The sequence below is a fragment of the Chenopodium album genome, chromosome 18 (assembly GCF_948465745.1).
Source record: "Chenopodium album chromosome 18, dcCheAlbu1.1, whole genome shotgun sequence".
Lineage (NCBI taxonomy): Eukaryota > Viridiplantae > Streptophyta > Magnoliopsida > Caryophyllales > Amaranthaceae > Chenopodium > Chenopodium album.
In genome coordinates, this window is record NC_137851.1 from 194,606 (window position 1) to 214,747 (window position 20,142).

The window sequence follows — 20,142 nt, forward strand, 5'->3', positions numbered from 1 at the left end:
AGCTTTGTAAAAATGTACTCCATACCATATCCATCAATTCCATAATAATAATAACAACTTATAAAAAGTAGGAGATTGGTCTTATGAATAGTGTACAGACTATTATACCCCTCAAAATATTTATTTACCTTCTTATCCTCATGTGTAATTAATTTTGCAATTTTATCAATTAATCAGAAACTAAAAGCAGGATTGGAATAATAAAGTTTAGAATTTTCTATATTAATAGGGGGTTATGGTTTAATTACATAATAACATTAATCATTGGACAACGAAATGTTGTTTCTTTATGTGGGCGTTATTTTAAAGTAGCTCAACTAAAGTTTAGAACATTGCACAACATCCAACACATTTATTGTTTATATGCAAATAGCTTTGATAAAATATACACAAATCGGCATAAGACATAAAGAACATTGATAATAATTTTTCTCAAAGGGTTAGCTATACCGCATCGCCCGCATTAGAATCTAGAAATTTAATGGACCCAACTTAAATCATATTTTATTAATTTCATATTCTCTCCTCCAATTTTCTCCAATACTTTTGCTTTTTACAATTTTTTATTTTTCACCTGTCACACTACCTTCATATTTTATTACTTTTTCCAATTTTTCCTAAAACTTCGCACATGGAGAAATGGAGTAAGTACTACCTCCGTTTCATATTATTTGCAACGATTAGACATTTTTTCTCTCTAGTTAATGTCAAATCGTTGCAAATAATATGAAACAGAGGTAATATTTAAAAACGGAGAGAGTATTTTGGAACATTTTGTACGAAAATCACTCTGTATTACTTGTAGTTCGTAAATCCTAAGAGTGGGTAATTAATAATTGCATAAAGATTAAAGTCAACCCAAATTCAATCGACTTTTGACTTCAATTTCCCCTTTTCTTTCACTTTCTCTTCCTCATTCAGTTCGCCTTCGCCACCTCATTTTAAACATTTCAAACTCCAACAAAATTCAGCTGCAGTAGCTATACCCATAACCACCATCCAACTCTCTCTTTCTCTCTCCCATTTGATCTGCAAAACTCCTTCATCAAATCCAACGCAATCGATCATCACAATTCTACTACAATAATCGATCAATTTGAAGTCAAATCCAACACTCGGATCTCTCATCTTCAGCTGCAAAATGCATTGAAACTCCAATCGATTTGATCAAGAACAAGAGAATGCTGGGAATGGAAAGTGCAAAATCGAAGCTCAAAATCGGTGGATTGATCGCAATCACATTGATAATCAGTGTAATTGGATTATTCGGTTTGTTAAAGCCAATTCACAATGGTTGTGCTATGACTTACATGTATCCGATGTATATTCCGATTTCGGTGCCGAAGAATTTGTCGTCGAATAAGTATGGATTGTATTTGTATCATGAAGGATGGAAGAAGATTGATTTTGATCAGCATCTTAAGCAGCTTAATGGTGTTCCTGTGTTGTTTGTACCTGGCAATGGCGGTAGTTATAAGCAGGTATTCCATTTTTTTGAATTTTATTCCAGTTTTAAGTTTGAATTTCTTCGTTTTTGGTAGTTTTTGCAGTTGCTTTAGATAGTAATAAATTCGTTTAGCTTGTATTACTGGATTCTGGTGTTATTTTCAGTATTTTTGGTAAAATTTTGTTGCTATTATTGGTTGTTATTCGGTTTTGATCAGAAATTATTTTAGGCATTATCCAAAAAGAAAATAAATAAATAAATGAGAAGTCAAAAAAATTAGGGATTAGGATTCGAAATTTGTAAAAGATTGCTGAATAAACCTAATGTAAACTCGGATTTGAATCTAGAATCAGAGTCTGGTTTATTTGGATTCAACATTCGGTGTTTGCGGTAAAGTTAGCATATAATTTTAATTAGCTGTAATTTTTAAGGTTACTTGGAAGAAGCAATGAGGTTTATAAATTTGATGCATAGTGAACAGAATGTGTAGAGTGGTGGAGTAATCTGACACTGTATGCGCTAATACGGGGAGTTTATGTGTCCATGTGGAATCCGGGGAAGTATGCGTCTCAAAAACTTTGCATCAAGAATACAACATAATCATTGTCACAATTGGTTGGAATTTTTGGAGGAAATTTGTAACTTGTGCATTGACAGATGATATGAAAATAGTTCAGTGATCTTATGCTTACAAATTTAAAAGCTAGAGCCTAGAGCTAGGAAGAAGAAGATAGGTATGATACTATGATTTGGGACAGAAATTTATACAGAGGTGGAAATATATGTGATTCAAGGTTATGAACTTCTAAAGTAGTAATGCTTCAAGGTTTCATGCCAACTATGTACTTGAAGCTACTATAGAACTGTTTTAAGTACACAGTGTGTGAAAGCAGAGAATAGTAGACTTTGGTGTCATTCCTTTTTCAGAGTTTTCTATTTATCTTTTGTTGCTTTGCTCCTCGTAGGTGCGCTCAATCGCAAAAGAGTCTCATTGGGCATACACCTCAGGGCCACCTGAGCGTAGTTATTATCAAGAGGCTTCTTTGGGTTCAGAGGATGAGGAGGAAGGGATGGACATTGGTGCAGCTAAGTTTTCTCTACCCAATCAATATGCTTCTAAGCTGGACTGGTTTGCTGTGGATTTGGAAGGTGAACATTCTGCCATGGATGGTCAGATCCTTGAAGAACATACAGAATACGTTGTATATGCAATTCATCGGGTATGGAGTCATCAGATTGTTTATGATTATGTACATGTTTTTGATTGGCGATCTTGTTTTGTTCCCTTGTATTTTTTGCATTTCTTAGTTTCCATCTTTTCTTTTACCAGAATCTTCTGTTTGCTTGATGTGCTAACAGATATTGGATCAATATAAAGAGTCTTCTTATGCTAGAACTAAGGAAGGTGCTGCTGTTTCTGAAAATTTGCCTAAAAATGTTATATTAGTTGGTCATTCCATGGGTGGTTTTGTTGCTAGAGCTGCTACTGTTCACCCAAATTTACGGAAATCAGCTGTTGAAACAATTGTTACACTTTCAAGTCCGCACCAGTGAGTACCTATTTCATTTCCTTATTTCCTTTTTTGGAGTGGACTGGGGAGTTAGTGGGCTGCTTTCACTGAATGGTATAGCATTTCAAAAAGTTAATCATATGAGCTTTACTTGATGCAGGTCACCTCCTGTGGCATTGCAGCCATCTTTGGGCTATTACTACTCGTCCGTAAATCAGAAATGGCGAGAAGGATATCATACGCAAGGTTCTCATGCTCGTAGTTATGCATCCCGTCCTACACTCTCTCATGTTGTTGTGATCTCAATTTCTGGAGGAATCAATGATTATCAGGTTCCTTTATGTCTTACTTCACAGCTTGAATTTGGCTATTGGTATTGACATATCTCAATTGTTCTCTTGGTTATATTTTTGCTGTCTTCTGTAGTAAGCTATTTTCCAACTTGCCTCGTGACAGTTGGTGTCAGTCAGATGGTTTTTGTATTACCTACCATGATATCTTTTCCTGATGTAATATTTGTTTTTAGATAAAGAGTAACACGACTGCAATGTTTTCTCACCTTTTGGTAAACACCACTCCCCTTCTCTTAAGAGAGGACAAATGCAATAGATGAAGTATTTTATATCCTTTGTTTCATTAGTCAATCAACTTGACTTTTTTTGTAATCAAGTAATAGTGATAAAGTACCAATACTGAGAGCTTTCAGATTAGCACTGTAATATATGCATAGACTGATTACTAATCCTCTAGGAATCTGGGATATACAATTTGATGTATTATCTAAATGGTAAGGAGGTCTACACAGTGAGATGGAGTAATTTCCTTTTTACTGTGCATCTTGGAAATGATCGAAGTAGTATTTCAAGTCACTAGACAAAGATCTTGGTAGTGGTAGCATATTTTATTGGCAGATCGTTTTGATTTAAAATAAAATAACCAACTTATCAAACATTTGATTAGCTAACTAGTAGAAGTAATATATTTTGGTACTGTGCTGTACAGCATTTCTAGTCTTTTGAATATTGATCAACTCTAGCAATTTGCGATTGTGTCACTAATTCCTTTTGACCACATGTGTATTCAGTTGCTGATTATAGTTTGTTGGTTAGATGCTCATTTGATATAGGACAATAGGAGAGCCACCCCAAAAGCTAGCTCAAGGGGAGGAGAGCCCATTGTCCTATATAAATCCCACATCAACCCCCCATATGACCGATGTGGGACTCAAGTCCCATACCTTGTGATGGATAGTCCTATAACATCCGCCCCTCCTTAAAGGACCGATGTCCTTGTTGGTCATGGCCACATTTGGTCACGGCTGGCTTCATCCAGGCCACCAAATCCGTGGGCCACCACTCCAAGGTTGGCTCTTTAAAGGACCGATGTCCTCGTTGGTCACGACCACGTTTGGTCACGGCTGGTTTCTTCCAGGACACCAACTCCATGGGCCACCACTCCGAGGTTGGCTCTGATACCATTGATATAGGATAATAGGAGAGCCACCCCAAAAGCTAGCTCAAGGGGAGGAGAGCCCATTGTCCTATATAAATCCCACATCAACCCCCCATATGACCGATGTGGGACTCAAGTCCCATACCTTGCAATGGATAGTCCTATAACATCATTTCTTAGGATCCTGAGTATGTATTCATCCTTTTTTTTTGCAGTGCCTCTGGTTACTGAGTGCTTTAACTATATGCATATGCTGTCTAGGTGAAGTGCGTTCTAACTCCTTTTACCCTGTCTAAAGGTGCGGTCAAATTTAGAAACTCTTGATGGCATTGTTCCTCCCACCCATGGCTTTATGATCAGCAGTACAGAAATGAAGAATGTGTGGTTGTCAATGGAACACCAGGCAATTTTATGGTGCAATCAACTTGTTGTCCAAGTAAGGATTTGAAGTCTCCCACCAGCAGAGTTTATACTTTATAGCATAAATATTTTGTTCAGAGTTGTGATTTTTCTTACTTTCAATACAGGTGTCACATACACTTCTTAGTTTGGTGGATTTAGAAACAGGAAATCCATTCACTGATAGACAAAAAAGATTGGGAGTTTTTACAAAGATGCTTTATGGTGGCCTTCGACAAAGTGTTTTGGCCATTGATGGTGATGAAAGGAATTATCTTGGTATTTTCATCACACTCCTAACTGCAAATGCTGATTTGTGAATTAAAGAATTCTTTTCTGCAATTATACGAGTCACCTTGTTTTATGGTACAGTACTACAAAGGCAGTTGCATATTTGGTAAATTTTTTGACGATGGGCTTGTGTCGACCTATGATGCTATGACTCTATGTAAAGATGTATGACAAATAATGATGGAGCAGGAATGCTGTTTCTCTATACTTAAAAGGCTAATGTTTTTCTAGATTTAGGACTGTAATATGCATTGAACTTGTGTAGAATTTCTGTTGTCTGTAGTTAGAGAAAACTATTTGTGCTTTTTTTCCCCCCTCAATAACGTTAGGCTAGTATGGTAGAAATTTAATATTTTACCATGTCATCTATGTAAGGGCAAGCTCAATGATAGTTTGGAAAATATATGAGCTTTCAGTCTCATATAGTTGAACTAAAGGGGCTTATCTCTCTGACTACTGGAAGAAATGATTTACACATAAGATAAGTCATATTTAAGTACATTGCTCATGGTATCTTTCTAAAGAGCTAACCTTTGCCCAAAATTTATATCGCAGGTTCTTGTCCTAAAAATGTTTTATGGGATATGGACAATCTTGAGAAGGATCTTTATATTCAGACGCCCACAGTCACTGTCTTAGCAATGGATGGAAAGAGACGTTGGTTGGATATTCAGAAGCTGGTTAGTCTGGGAATTTTTGGAGCAATCAGTACAATAGATATTTCCTACCTATTTTCTTTTCCTTATGTGCTATAAGCAAAGTTCACATGTCAATCTATTAAAAAAAAAATCACATGTCAATAGAAGTAAATATGTAGAAAAACGGGATATAGGGGGATCATCTGAATTAAAAATTTCAAACAATAAATGATTTTGACTATCTTCTCTTCCCCTTTTTCTTTTGGAAGGGAGGCCATAAAAATTATCTATTTCTTCTCTCACACTACTTTATACATCCATTTCAAGGCTCTGTTCTGTCTAACTTCTTTTGTCTGAATACATAATATCAAAACTTAAAAGTTACCTTTCACTGTGTTAGAATTAATTTTGTCTAAATGTAATTTGAGGAATAAGAGAAGATGAGTTGAAACAAACAGATCATAAATCTATTTTCATAGTGCCGTCTATGTGGTGATTATTTGTCTGAAAACATGGAAAGGAATCAAAGGATTGCTATCAAAATTTTCTTTTTATCTTTTTAGAGTGTCTAAAAATCTGTTCATGGAATCATGGCTATGAATTGAATCTTAGGAGTTTAAAATTATGGTACTTTGATTTGAAAGTCCATAGCTGCAAACAATTGCAATGTTTTGAGTTATTCCACTTGGCTGCTTGCATTCATTCTTTGGTATTCTTGTATGCTCTGTATCAGTTGTAATAGTTTATTCATGTCTGTAGGGTTCAAATGGGAAAAGCCATTTTGTGTTGGTTACAAATCTTTCCCCATGTCATGGGATCAGAGTTCATCTCTGGCCAGAAAAGGGTAACTCTTCATCTGACTTGCCTCTTGGCAAAAGAATAGTGGAGGTAACATCAACAACGGCAAAAATTCCATCAGGACCAGCACCAAGGCAGGTACTAATCTGATACTTCCCTGTGTTATCCTCAAAGTTATCTGGTTAAATATACTGCAAGGCCTTAACTCTTTCTGTTTTCGTCAGTTTTACAAAGTTCTTGACAGTTTTACTAATGCCTTTTTTGACAAACCCCTATTACTACGTTACCTCTCTTACTCCACAATATTTTCACCTTTTCTTATTTAACTCAATCCACCTTTTTCTTACACCCACATACCTTTTTACTCTCTCTCCTAATTTACCCGGTTTTTTCTTACACTCATTCACTATGTCAACACCTTATCTTTGATTGCTTTAGTTGTGTGCATACATTTAACATAATAAAAGAACATTCAGAATTGGAGTTAGTATATTTTTTATGCTCAATGGTTGACTTCAATCATTAACTTGTTTTATGCTGAAATTTCTTACTTTCAGTAATCATTGTGATTTTTTATTGAAGTATGTGGAGGCAAATCATCCTTATGTCATTCAAATAAGCTAGTATATAAAAGATTTAGGTCCCTTGTTGATAAATCGTCATTGTAATTTAAACATACTGACATCTCTGAATTTTTTTTTTATGGCCATTACTATCAGATTGAACCAGGGAGTCAGACAGAACAGCCTCCTCCATCTGCTGTATTTTGGTTAAGGCCTGAAGCTATGCAGGGATTTAGATTCATAACAATTTCAGTTGCTCCTCGGCCGGTATTGTCTTAGTACTAACTAGACATATTTTATTCTGTATTACCCAATCATGTCAACTTTACAACTGATCTGCTCAAACTTCTGTATGTAGACGGTATCTGGGAGACCTCCACCAGCAGCTTCAATGGCTGTTGGACAATTCTTCAACCCAGGGGAGGGAGTTAAGGAATTTTCTCGGTTCTCATTACTTCTGTCTGCCATTTTGCGTAATGTAAGCTTTCTCTAATTTTGCATTTGTCAAAAAATCTACATTCATTATTAATTTTTAATATGCTAAATTACTGACTGTGCAGGAGATATTGTTCAAGGAGGATCACCCTATAGCTCTTAATCTTTCCTTTACCATCAGTTTAGGCCTGTTACCTGTCACGATTTCTCTAAAAACAAGTGGTTGTGGAATAAAAAATTCAGGATTTTCAGCTCAAGAGGATGATGATGTTGAAAACAGCCGTAAGTGCTCAGTTTCTATTTGCTTGTGTGTAGTAGAAATTCATATGATATTTTTAGATTTTAATTAGCTAATCTTAATCTGGAATCTTGATACATTATAGATTCCTTTTGTTTCCTGGTACTCACTATTGGAGATTTGCTAAAAATGTTTAAGCATAGCCTCTGGTTTTTCTTCCTAAACCTTTGTTTGGATTCCATGATAAGATGCTATAGATAGTAACTTAGAGGGTTCCTACTTCCTGGCTTCTTGGCTTGAATTTCATATACTCCAGTAAGACAACTTGATGATCACTGTATTCTCTTTTAAAAGCTGAAAAGATGTATTGTAATTGGGATGAAATAAGTTGACTTTTACAATTATGCTGAAGTTTTTCTTGTTCTTTGCTGAATCTGCTTTCACTATCCATGTAAAAAATACACGTTTTTTCTGCTATGAAATGCTAAGCATTCTAAGAATTGATGTGCCTTTCCTGCAGATCTAAATATCTAAATGTGTTTTGCTTCATTATTATTTATTTTTTTTTTATTTCATTTTAATTAGCTAGAATTTAACTGTTGTAAGATTCAGCTTCTTTAAGACGTAACATAATGAACTCTCAGTTCGATATCATTGTTATTAGTTCTTTTAGGGTTGCAATTAATTATAAAAAGTCGTGTATATCTTGGGCTTGTATAGTGCTGAGTATTCCTAGTTCCTCTTTCTACACCCAAGTGCATTAAATTGACAATTACTGAGACATCAAGGGTGTAAACTTTCCAGTATTATACTACCTGTCTAGTTATCACATTGTAGGTATAAATTACATTATAATAGAAATAATTATTTGTGGATGGAAGGAGAATATATATTAAAGGTGATATAGTGATATTTGTAGCTGGCATTGCAAGAGCCTTATAACAGTTAAAAAAAAAATATCAACGTATTTTTTCCGAGAAGTTAATTATTTCAGTATCTTTTCATCTGGCCTTTGACATTGTCTTCACTCTCTTTCACATGATTATTTAATTGCTTTGCATCAATTTTTTTTTAATTATTTATTTATTTATTTATTATTGCTTATTGCTATGTCATTAGGGCTTTGCAAGATGCGATGCTTTCCAGCTGTGGCCTTTGCTTGGGATAGGACATCTGGTCTTCATGTATACCCAAATCTGAATTCTGAAACAGTCATCGTAGACTCTGCACCAGCACTCTGGAATTCAGCCCAGGGATCAGACAAAACTACTGTCTTGTTACTGGTACATCATTTTTTTCTTAACTAGTTATTGACTTATCACCATTCATCAGTATATTCATTGTATCTACGCTTAGTATTATTCAGTACGGAGTACATAACTACTCATTTATTCCATTAACTTCCATTGGTTCTGTCTACAGGTCGATCCTCACTGTGCTTACATAGCTAGCTTTTCTGTTTCTATCACTGCTGCTGCAAGCAGATTTCTGCTTCTATACTGCTCTAAGGTGATGAGTTGTGCTCTATTATCTAAGTATCAATATTGTTTGCCTCAAGTTTTGCTATGTGTCACTCACCAAAAGAGCATGTTCATTTAACTCTAGATCTGATTTTTTAAAGAAATTTTTAATAAATGTTCTATTGTTAGAAATTTAGTTTTTGTGTCAAAGTCTGGTGTGGCAGCAAGGATTTGCAGATAAAATTTGTGTTTACAACTGGAAAGTTACTCATACCTTGGTTCCATGGTGAACATTATCAGAAAATTGCAATGTGTCGATTGGTTTGAAAATCTATCTTATCTAAAGATCAACAATCCAACTCCCCCAACTTCTCTTATTGGCCACAGACTATCTATGATTTATATGTTACAAGAACAGGCAACTTTTGATTATCTATTCTATCACTAATTCACAAAATCATTAGAGGATAAATTTTTAGCAAAGGTTTCTGAAGTAATTCTATTCTACTATTCTAGTAGGGTTTTTTTTTTCTCACCAGAATTTTGATATTTGAGGGCAGATATCAAATGTGGAGTTAATAGCTTTTATTTTTTTGACTCGGTCAAATCACCGATATGTAATATATGTGCCTTGTGTAATTGAACATGGTTTCCATACTGCTCACTAAACATAATTGTGATCTGTGAATTAAGCCTGTATGGGATATTGGTTCACTGAACCTTATCAGCTGCTTGGTTCCTTAATCTAGAGTAATATTATAACATATGGTATATCACCTATTCTCAGCTGACATCATTCACTGTCTTCCGTGGCCTGCTATGAGATCCCCCAATTTCTTTGATACAATCTAAATGATGAATGCCTGATTATAGTGCAACTCCAGTTCTTAAAAAATTAATTGTCAAACTTGTACTTATAGGCAGATGTGCCTATGTGGGCTACGTTTTAAGATTTGCTAAGCTTTTCTTTTTAATAATGTATCAAAGCTGCATGTTTAATTCAAAGCATAACAAAGATGCCTAGTCAGTATTGGATTTGTTGATTTCCCATATTTATATGATATGGTTTCTGTTGCAGATAGTTGGTCTTGCTATTGCCGTAGTCTTCTTTGCTCTCATGAAGCAAGCACATGCCTGGGAGCGTGATTTGCCTATACCATCAATGTTAACTGCTGTTGGGTGTAATATGAAGCTGTTTACCCCATTTCTCCTAGTGACTGTAGTGCCTCTGTTGACCCCTCTGGTGCTCTCTGTCCTTCGGTTTCATCCCATTCCATCAGTCTCAAGCTTCCTTGTTGTATCACTTGCCTGTTACATGTTTGCGAATGGCCTCATCATTATTCTGATTTTAGTCTCACAGTTGGTTTTCCATGTCAGTGCCGTTGCTCATGTTTTCTTCAGGAAAAGGTCAGTTGACTCAATTTTCCTCCTTCATTCACTTATTTTTTTTTTTTGGACAAGTAACAACTTGTTTACATGCCACAACTGCATTCTTCAAAAAAAAAAAAAAAAAAACAACTGCATTCTGCTTTGGCCTTGCTTTGGATAAGTAACAACTTGTTTAAATGCCACAACTACATGGTTTCCCTCCTTCCCAATTATAAAATATATTGCTGGCTTGCTATTTTTTGTGCCTGACTAGTACTTGACATGTCTCCGAACATGCAATGGCAGTTGTGCAGGCTGTGCTTGATTGCAACTGATGCCAATTTTGCTTGAATGCCTCTTCACACTTTCTGTGCGCTTGTTCTGTGCAAGTTCATGCATGAGGATTGAGCATTTCTAGAATTTACAATTTGTCTCCGCAGAGTAAAATATTTCCTGATTTGTGAAAGGTTTCTGATACATAGTTATCCTCTAAATGAAAGTATAAATTTGTCAGAAACTGTGATTTACTGAACCATAGGGCTTGACAAACAATGCTTCCTCTGTTTTTGTTTCTCCCTGCAACACTTTTCATATCACGCTTGCCAAAGCATTATTTTAATCACTAAAATCTTTGATTACCACAATATGTAAAAGTAATAAAAATTTAATAATGAGGTGAATCTAACAGTATCTCACATGACTATATTTTTCCTGTATTAATCATCAAAGCTAGTCAAATTGGAGTACATGAATAGTGTATAAGTCAGTGTTGCAAGTAAAAAAAATAAAAAATTGAAGTGAAGTGTTATAAATTTCTTTTCAAGCTTTGCAGTCTTTCATAATTTTGTATACGTACTTAAGTTAGACAAATACTGAATGCTCAAATGCAGAAATTGAAGCTCAGCATAGCAATGTCTTTTAAGAAAGTGAAAGATATTGAAACCTCAAAGCAGTCTTGAACTCCTGATTGTATGTGAAGACAGTATAAAATAAAAAAATACGGGCTCTGTACAAACTTATACATTACTGGAATATACTTGAGTGCTAATTATGTATTTCCTTTATAAAATTAGAAAGGCTGAAGAGAGCTGTCAATAATCTTTATCTTGCATTATTTTTTTTCCTTCTGTAACTGATTGTCATCCTACCTCTTTATAGTTTATACTACTGATGTAATGTTGATTTATCTTCGATCTGTATACTACTATCATCATTATTTGTACTACATTTATCATTATTTTGTCATGATTATAGTCTTCTTGCTCATTATATGGCAGGTGGCAAGTATGGGAAGGGAACTTTTGTTTGATTTGTCTCCAAAAGTTTTTCAACCTTGTTTCCAGGATCTTTTCATTTAAGGTAAGTGACTTTGACACATACCGCTTGCTCTTCTGTTGACATATAATCTTACATACCATCTAAAAATCTTCTTGCCTTCTGTTTTTCTTTCTCATCTACTAATAGAATATGTTTGTCTTGCCTAATTGCTGTGGATAGGTGGTGAGAGTTATTAGATCTAATCCAGTACTCATGATGGCTTTGGTAGCAACCATTTTGGTGTGCTTTGTTCATCCAGCATTGGGCTTATCATTACTGCTGATATCACATTCTTTATGCTGCCATAGTGCATTGTGCAGGTAATTCTTGCAAGTTGAATATCAAGTCATTATGGGAAAGATCACCCTGAGTTTAAATGCCGGTGTGTAACTAAATTTATCAGGGTCAGAACATTTTGAAACAAAATCTAATCACTGATTTTTATTAAAACAACATTTATTGTTAATTTAATGGTCTATATGTTGGGAGATACCAAGTGGTGAGCTTACTATCATTTGAAATGTAGACCTTAATATTATTTCTCAGTGAAGATTTTTTTTAAGCAAAATGATGGAAGTTGGTTACTTGGCCGGCCTACTATGATTGAATTGTTATCCTTACTTTCTTGGCATTGTGGCATGCTTCTTCTGGCTCATCCCCCGCCCCCTCTTTGGGGAATGTCATGTAGATACTAAAAAGCGATTTTTTTCATTTTTTTTTTTTAATGACAGCTATTTGACAGCATCCTATCGCAGAGGAACACAAAAAAAGGAATCATATAACTCTAAAGATAAAGACTATGACCGGTCGGAACAGTATGCTTCTCAACAAAGCCGTCGGTCGAAACGTGGTTTGCCTTTAGAAGAGAATCATAACATTCCTGGTGGACCCCTTTACAGTTATGATAACATACAGTTAGAAATCTTCCACCACAGACATGGGATGCTAATTTTGCATTTTCTTGCGATGCTAATGTTTGCTCCTTCCCTAGTGGCCTGGTTACAGGTATGAATCCCAACGTCTTGTTCTTTGAATTCTTTGGTTATTGTCGTTACCTATTATTTTTTCACCACATAAAATACCCAATTGAATTATGTTCTAGCACTGTGTATGACTGGATATGAACACTATCAATCTTGATTCATAAATAGTGGGAAGGCTGTCAGATCTTGCATAACTTTCTTTGAACATAAGGAATAAGTTTAGGGTATATGCCCTTACCTACCAGGTATACTTGGATCATGGCTGTATTCTCCGTTAACTTTATAAAAAATGGTTTTAGATAAGTTCAATTGAGATTAAAAAACTTTAGCAAAAATACCCTCACTAGTTAAGGAAATTCTAAGGAAATAATAAGTTAACTTCATAAAAGTTTAGGAAAGCTGCAACCCTTCACTTCTCAATCCAAGTCTACTATATCATTTTTACTCCCAATAATGTAATTCATGTATCAATAGTTCAATACTACTTGTAGTACACTTCACTAAAAAATAAGCTTCATTTTGAGTTCTCTTGTTTGCAGAGACTAAGAATGGGTCAGAGCTTTCCTTGGTTTCTAGATTCAGTTCTTTGCATTGGCGTCATCCTTCATGGTGTTTGTGATTCAAATCCAGAACTTAATTTCTTCGTTTACCCCATCCCTGGTGTACATGGGCTTGAAGTAAAGTTGAGCTTTGCCTACCTGCTTGCTGGGTATTTTTCATTCTTGTCAGGCCTTGCATTGGCTCCTTATAGAGTGTTATATGCCATGGCTACTATTGGAGCACTTTCATTTGCGTTCAGAATGATCCGAAGGAGGAACAGAGAGAAGGGAGAGGCAATTTTTAGTAGTCGGAAGCACTCTCATCGCCAATAGTGTCTTTTACAGTAAATTTTTGTAGGTAGGTCCTGTATACGGTACCAGTCATTTGTTGATTGCCTTCTGAAGGTATTGTAAACCCTAGCTTCTTAACCTCAGTTTTGCAATTCCATAACCATATTCACGATATATGTTTTTTTTTTATTGTGAAGAAATGTAGATTGAACTCTGATATAGGATAAACAGATTTAATGTGAACTCACTAGTCAGTATCCCTTAAGGGAGATTACAGAGTTATTTATTCTTCGATTTTGTATTTCCCATGTAGCTTTACACGCAAATACAATTTTTCAAATGGATTTTTACTTTGTTTTCAGTATTTCCCATATATTTGCATGCCCACTTTGACAACCTCTTGTAAATTAAAAAAAAAAAAATCATTACATAATCTCAACAATACTTGCCTTACTGGTAAGCTGAACACCATCTCTGTGTTCGTCCCCGTTTTGATTGGCAAAGCTCATAGTCGAAATTAAGAAGAGAAACTGTTAACAGGAAAATAATGACTGTTCTATCTTTCATACTGTAAGCAGCTAAGTGGTAGCTTCCAAGAACATACTCTGCTTAAAGGTAAAACATGCCTAAAACATAATTTAGGGATAAGATCTATGGGAAATGATTTATTCATTACATAATGTTAACACAAATCGACGAATCAGCCCATTGTGTAGGACGGTGTAGGCAAGTTGATTACAGTGCTCTTAATTTTCGTCATCATATTAATACTGTTGGTTATCCCCTGGGAACCAATTCCGCTGTCCTTTATTCCCTGCATAACATAAGAATCATAAGCATCAGACAAAGAAAGACTTTCCATATTATGTGTTTATGACTCATCTCTTAAGGGAATTATATGCATAATCACTACTTATTGCCAGCAAGCTGATCTTCAGTTTTGGTTTGTTAGTTTGTCGCCACAAGCTTACCTGGAAGGGGAAGTGATCTGGTCCACGAGCAGGCGCAGAATTGATCTGAACTGTTCCTGTCTCCATTGCATCACTAATCAGAATTGCCTTGTTTATGTCTTTTGTGAAAATACATCCCTGCATCAATCATCACATGAATTAAGTCAATAGAGGAATAGAGAGACAAGTTCCATATCACCCTGCGAAAAATCATTAAGAGCACCCATGTCTGAGAGACATCATTGTGTCTGAAAGTTTTTAATTCCACTATATTGGGTATTTCATACTTTCATGTCATAGACTCATAGTTGAGGAATTGAGAGCCAAATGGAGCGACATGAGATTTTGGTGGTAAATCAGACGTTAAATTTCGTAGTTGTAAATTTTAGAACTGGGATCTTTTGCATGCATTTGTATTGTATCTACTAGTTATATTTATTCTAAAATTGCATGTTATGAGTACTATATAATAAGTGGACAAACTAGAGAGATTAATCATACCTGGAGACCGAAATTGCTAGCATTACAATGGTGGATCCCTTCTTCGATAGAGTTTATCCTAATAACTGGCAAGACAGGGCCGAAAGGCTCCTCCCATGCAATCCTCATGTCTGGCCGAACATTGTCCAATAGCAAGGGCCAAATGAGGTTGCCCTCCCTTTTATACTCTTGGCAGAAAGTTGCTCCCTTCTCCTTGGCATCCTTGACTAATCCTTCAATGAAGTTTGCAGATGACTCTGTGACAACAGGAGTTATATCACAGTTTTCCTCAGGAGGACCGACTGTGAGTTTGGCTACTCTAGCCTTCACTTTTTCGACAAGAGTATCAGCCACAGAATCCATTACTAGCACAACTTTAACAGCTGTGCATCTTTGGCCACTGAAGTGAAGAAAGGAAAGGATTAAAGCTGTTACATGAATCTAAAACTAAACACGAAAAGGACAGATCGAGTTTATATCAAACAGCAAATATTATTATTGGAGTATGTTTAAAGAAGCAGTTTGAATTCGTCATACACTTTGCTATGAAGTCAAGAATGATTCTAATGGTAGTTGTAATTCGACATACACTTTCAACAGCCTATGAAACTGTAAGATAAACAAGCTTGGAAAAGAATTTTACCTGTAAGAGAAGCCTCCTTTTATAATGTTTGCAGCAACAAGATCCAAATCGGCATCTTCAAGTACAATGCAAGCATCTTTTCCACCAAGTTCCATCTGAAGAGGGATCATTCCAGCCTTTTTTGAAATTGCAATTCCAGTGTCTCCTCCAGTGAAGCTGAAGTCCAAAAAACATATTTATTCAGTAAACATCCTTTCAAAAAACAGTATTATTTTAAGCTAATCAATGTTTCAGAATCAGCTAAGTGAATACGCCCTCACCTTATGCAGTTGACCCCTGGATGCAATGTTAGGAAATCACCAATTTCAGAGCCTTTTCCGGTGATACAGCTTATAAGTCCTTTAGGAAAGCCAGCCAAGTGAAAGCAATGGATCATGTGGAGTGCAGAAACAGCACCCTACCATACGAGAAACCCTCTCAATGTTAAAACATTATTTTTCAAATTGCAAAACAAATAGAAGCTGTAAGTCTCTGTAAGACTAGTTACCTGCGTTGGAGGCTTTAGCACGAGCGAATTTCCAGCAATAAGAGCAGGTGCAATTTTTGAGACAGCAAGGTTGACAGGATAGTTGAAGGGTGGAATTGCTAAAACAACCCCAAGTGGAATCTGCAAATGAACACATCTATATGAAATGAACAAGGATAACCGACCAATGCAAAGACATAATAATCTATCACTTTCATGACTAGATAAACATGTAGTTATTATATGATGCTTACTGATAAGAGTAATGTAGCGAGCAATCATGCACAATATTAGGGGTGTTATAGCATTATCTGTGGTTATTGTTAAAAGTCTAGCAGCTTATACTTCTGTAGGAAAATTGAGTATAAACATGTGTACAGACAAACAGTAATTACTGGGATAAATATCAAGTCAAAATACAAATAGCTTAGGTTTCTGTATTGTTTGTCACTAATTTATGGAGTAATTTGACAATAAAGCAGCAATACATTTAAGTAAATCAGCTGTTTTACAGTTTAGGTGGTAATCCCATTTCATTAATCATGTGCTGGTGTAAGGTGGGTCGAAAAGCGATATGCTTCACAAAAATTAACAGGTTGGTTCTACAATATCAACTGTCATTCTCAATTGTCATTCTAGTGGTTCAAACCATGGCCAAAAATATACAGATGATAGCTAGCTATCCACATCTTACAGGGGACCATTAGCCAGTGGCTTAAACTCTTTCACCTACCGTGAATGACTTGTGGATATGTATCTTGGATCTATCCATTTCCATAAATTTAGGAAGCCAATGATGTAAACATATACATGCATAACACATTACTAGTAGACAAACAACTTAAGGAAAAACATATCCAAAATGATAGTATTTTGTATGTGTTCTTTCGTTCAATCCGATTACAAAGTCACAGTGTCCCAACACATCATAATTAAACCATAAGGCACAATTTCAATAAGAGCCCCTTTATGGTAGTTCCACCAGTTCTAGAACACCTATACTATCGAGAGAATTGTGACACATGAACTCTAGACATGCTAAGATAATATATAATATGTGGCTATTATTTCCAGATGGAGGGAGTATATAAGAGCAAGAAATGAAGGTAGACGCAAAAGAATAAAGATATGCATATAATTAAGTTTCTATCTACATCTTTCAGCTTATGACATCTATATAATAAGCAATACATAGAACAAAGTATAAAAAAAAAAAAAAAAACAAAATCAACAAAATTATAGAAATAGTTTATACTTGGTCCTCTCAGAAAATGTGAGAAGTGACGTAGGATAAGTACGAAAATATTTACCTTGGATGTTAAACAATACTTGGTCCTCTCATTTCCAGGGAAACTGTCAGAAACCAGGAACTTTCCTTCTCCAAGAATTCTCACCCCTTCTTCGGCACAATAAGACACCAAATCTCCAGACCTAACTGCCTATTGGCCAAGAAAATACCCGAAACTAATCATTAATTACAAAACTTCACATTAACCAAATCAAACAAATATTGATCATGCAAAGTAAAAGAGAATTTGTAAACTAAACTAACTCGCTATATTCTAAGAAGATCTCACTTGATTTTACACCATTTTTGTACACAAATTTAAGGACTTTAGACATTGTCAAATCTTATACAAGACAGTCTCACAATAACTTATTGTAACACCAAGCTTTTCTTTTACGAATTTATAATGATACCACTTTTATCGGGGGTAAAATTTTGAAATCTCCTCGTTAATCAATGTGAGACGGCATCAGCTATGTCACCAAAGACTTGCTCACTAAGGTCATCTGAAGATATGACATTTCCTAGATGTCTAAGGAAATATTTTAACATTTAACAACGACACTTTCGTGCAAAAGTCTACCCAATATTTAACTAAGAATGATAGTTAACTAATAGACAAATAATTTGAATCTTATTATTAAATTAATCATATATTATACTTAAAAGGTTATCCACGGTATATACACATTGGAATATCACCAAACTATTCTTTCAGGGATTCGTTCCCCCTGTTTTTCTCCACAATTTCTCAGTCCAATAAATCTGCCTTCAGCCCTTCATATTAACCTCAAATCTAATCAAGAAATATAAATAGCAAGAACATTAAAAAGGAGTTAAAGAAAAAAAAAAAAAAAAAAAAAAGAAAGAAAGACAATGACTTGCTATTATGCCAAAGAATATACCCTTTCAATAACATTCAAAATTATCTAAGTATACATTCAAAGAAACAAAAAATATACGGAGTATAAACCATGTTTTGAAGTCCATGAAAATCCATCAGTCATATAAAATAATAATAAAAAAAAAAAAAATATGTATCTCAATTCCATAATTGGAAGAGTTAATAAGTAATTAAACAAAGTTTACCAAGTACAAATAAGAAAAAAGAAGAGGGGTAAAAAGATGATTACTTCAGTGACAGCATCCTTAGCAGGCTTAGCAATCTCTTTGACTAAACATTCAGCAATTGGAATTTTATGTTGTTTCAAAATGGCAGCTGCTTTATGCAATAACTCTGCTCTCTTCCAAAGAGGTGTCTTTGCCCATGATTTTTGTGCCACTTTGGATGCTTCCATCACCTTATTTACCTCTTCTTGTGTGCATGCTATATGTGTGTGTGACACATAAATAAACAAATGTCAGACGGTTTAATCAACTAGGTACGTAAATTCTTATATCAGACGGTCTAATATTACAGAAAATAAAGATTACCTTGGACTTTATATTGGGTCTTTCTAGTGGTAGGATTTATGATGGAAACTGATTTACCAGAAGATGAAATTTTCCATTCACCATCAGCATAATATTTATAAACTTCCCCTTCAATTATTTCAGCAAATACACCATTTCCTGCCATTGCAGATTAATAAAACACAAACTCTTCTTCTTCTTTTAATTCTGTCTAAGAAAAAAAAATAAAAAGTTGGGGTGTTAAAAAGGGGAGCAAAAGACGAGGTGTGTGCTTGTTGTAAGTTGGAAGAGAATGGTGCTGTGGGCTGATGGGTGGCCAAGGCTTATTTACAAGGTGTAGGAAGTTGAGCTTTAAAATTGATCACAACTTTGGGTTTTGTGGGGTTGCTATAATGTGGTAGGTGGTTCTAAACGTGCCAAGTGTTACCAAAATTTTATACTTATAACATCCACTATTTTGACTTGTCTTAACTCTTATGGGTTTGGATTTGCTAGTGTGTACTACTTATTTTTTTTTTTTACAAGATGTACTTCTAATTTATGATTACCTCTTGTCTTAACTAATGAGGTTTTGGTCTAGTGGAAAAAATTAGTGACCTGTGTATGATAGGTAGTAGGTTTAAATCCTCCCGTTTCATTCATAATTCAAAATAATCATAATGGATTATCCGCAGAGAAAAACAAAAAAATATATACATCAAATGCGCAAAAACAGTGTAATTCATAAATTTTAGTTATTAAAAATAAAGTATATCATTTCTTAAGAAAAAAATAAATAAATAATGTCAAACCATTAGTTAGCCTATACAAGATACAACTATATATTCCCTCAAAAAAAAGATACAACTATATATACAAGATGCACATCTATCTATACTTCTATACTTAGTATTTAAAAACACAAACCACAAATTTTTCATATGACACATGGCATCACAATTCACAAGTCACTCATCACCCTATATGCCACATGACACCTCTCTTAATATGTATATTTAAATCTTAATGCAACTTGCAAATTCAAGTAAGAAAATAAAGTGTTTCATTTTCACCATAATAAAATAATGTTCAATTAATTAGTATACATTACATAAACATATGAATTTTTATAAAAATTGTCTTTTCATATCCTAGACTTTAAATATAATTTAAATTAATATGTCATTTCATAT

The 20,142-nt window shown here is 34.8% G+C and overlaps 2 protein-coding genes across 2 annotated transcripts; one reads left to right on the forward strand and one right to left on the reverse strand.

The window, feature by feature from the left end:
• The first annotated feature begins 941 nt into the window (after nt 1–941).
• Nucleotides 942–14,018, forward strand: LOC145591068 (uncharacterized). The gene is made up of 18 exons (XM_081647451.1): nt 942–1,481; nt 2,413–2,667; nt 2,807–2,997; nt 3,119–3,290; nt 4,709–4,846; nt 4,938–5,088; nt 5,656–5,780; nt 6,498–6,674; nt 7,256–7,366; nt 7,458–7,577; nt 7,660–7,816; nt 8,892–9,055; nt 9,195–9,281; nt 10,311–10,639; nt 11,878–11,959; nt 12,098–12,237; nt 12,649–12,922; nt 13,440–14,018. Exons 1-18 carry the CDS (start codon nt 1,182–1,184, stop codon nt 13,770–13,772), a joined length of 3,306 nt encoding a protein of 1,101 aa, XP_081503577.1. The 5' UTR covers nt 942–1,181; the 3' UTR covers nt 13,773–14,018.
• A 245-nt stretch (nt 14,019–14,263) lies between these two features.
• Nucleotides 14,264–19,304, reverse strand: LOC145591069 (NADP-dependent glyceraldehyde-3-phosphate dehydrogenase-like). Its single transcript, XM_081647452.1, has 9 exons — nt 18,992–19,304; nt 18,691–18,884; nt 17,580–17,708; nt 16,291–16,410; nt 16,064–16,200; nt 15,804–15,959; nt 15,182–15,560; nt 14,702–14,818; nt 14,264–14,544 (listed from the first exon to the last, which is right to left on the reverse strand). Exons 1-9 carry the CDS (start codon nt 19,134–19,136, stop codon nt 14,431–14,433), a joined length of 1,491 nt encoding a protein of 496 aa, XP_081503578.1. The 5' UTR covers nt 19,137–19,304; the 3' UTR covers nt 14,264–14,430.
• Between the last annotated feature and the right edge of the window lie 838 nt (nt 19,305–20,142).

Excerpts from the sequence above, each read along its gene's own strand:
- LOC145591068 (XM_081647451.1), top strand. The coding sequence starts at position 1,182 with ATGCTGGGAATGGAAAGTGCAAAATCGAAGCTCAAAATCGGTGGATTG. Across the intron at positions 1,482-2,412 it reads ATGGCGGTAGTTATAAGCAG|GTGCGCTCAATCGCAAAAGA; the intron begins GTATTCCATTTT and ends TGCTCCTCGTAG. Across the intron at positions 5,089-5,655 it reads TGATGAAAGGAATTATCTTG|GTTCTTGTCCTAAAAATGTT; the intron begins GTATTTTCATCA and ends TTTATATCGCAG.
- LOC145591069 (XM_081647452.1), bottom strand. The coding sequence starts at position 19,136 with ATGGCAGGAAATGGTGTATTTGCTGAAATAATTGAAGGGGAAGTTTAT. Across the intron at positions 18,885-18,991 it reads GACCCAATATAAAGTCCAAG|CATGCACACAAGAAGAGGTA; the intron begins GTAATCTTTATT and ends ACACACATATAG. Across the intron at positions 16,201-16,290 it reads TGCTAAAGCCTCCAACGCAG|GGTGCTGTTTCTGCACTCCA; the intron begins GTAACTAGTCTT and ends CTCGTATGGTAG.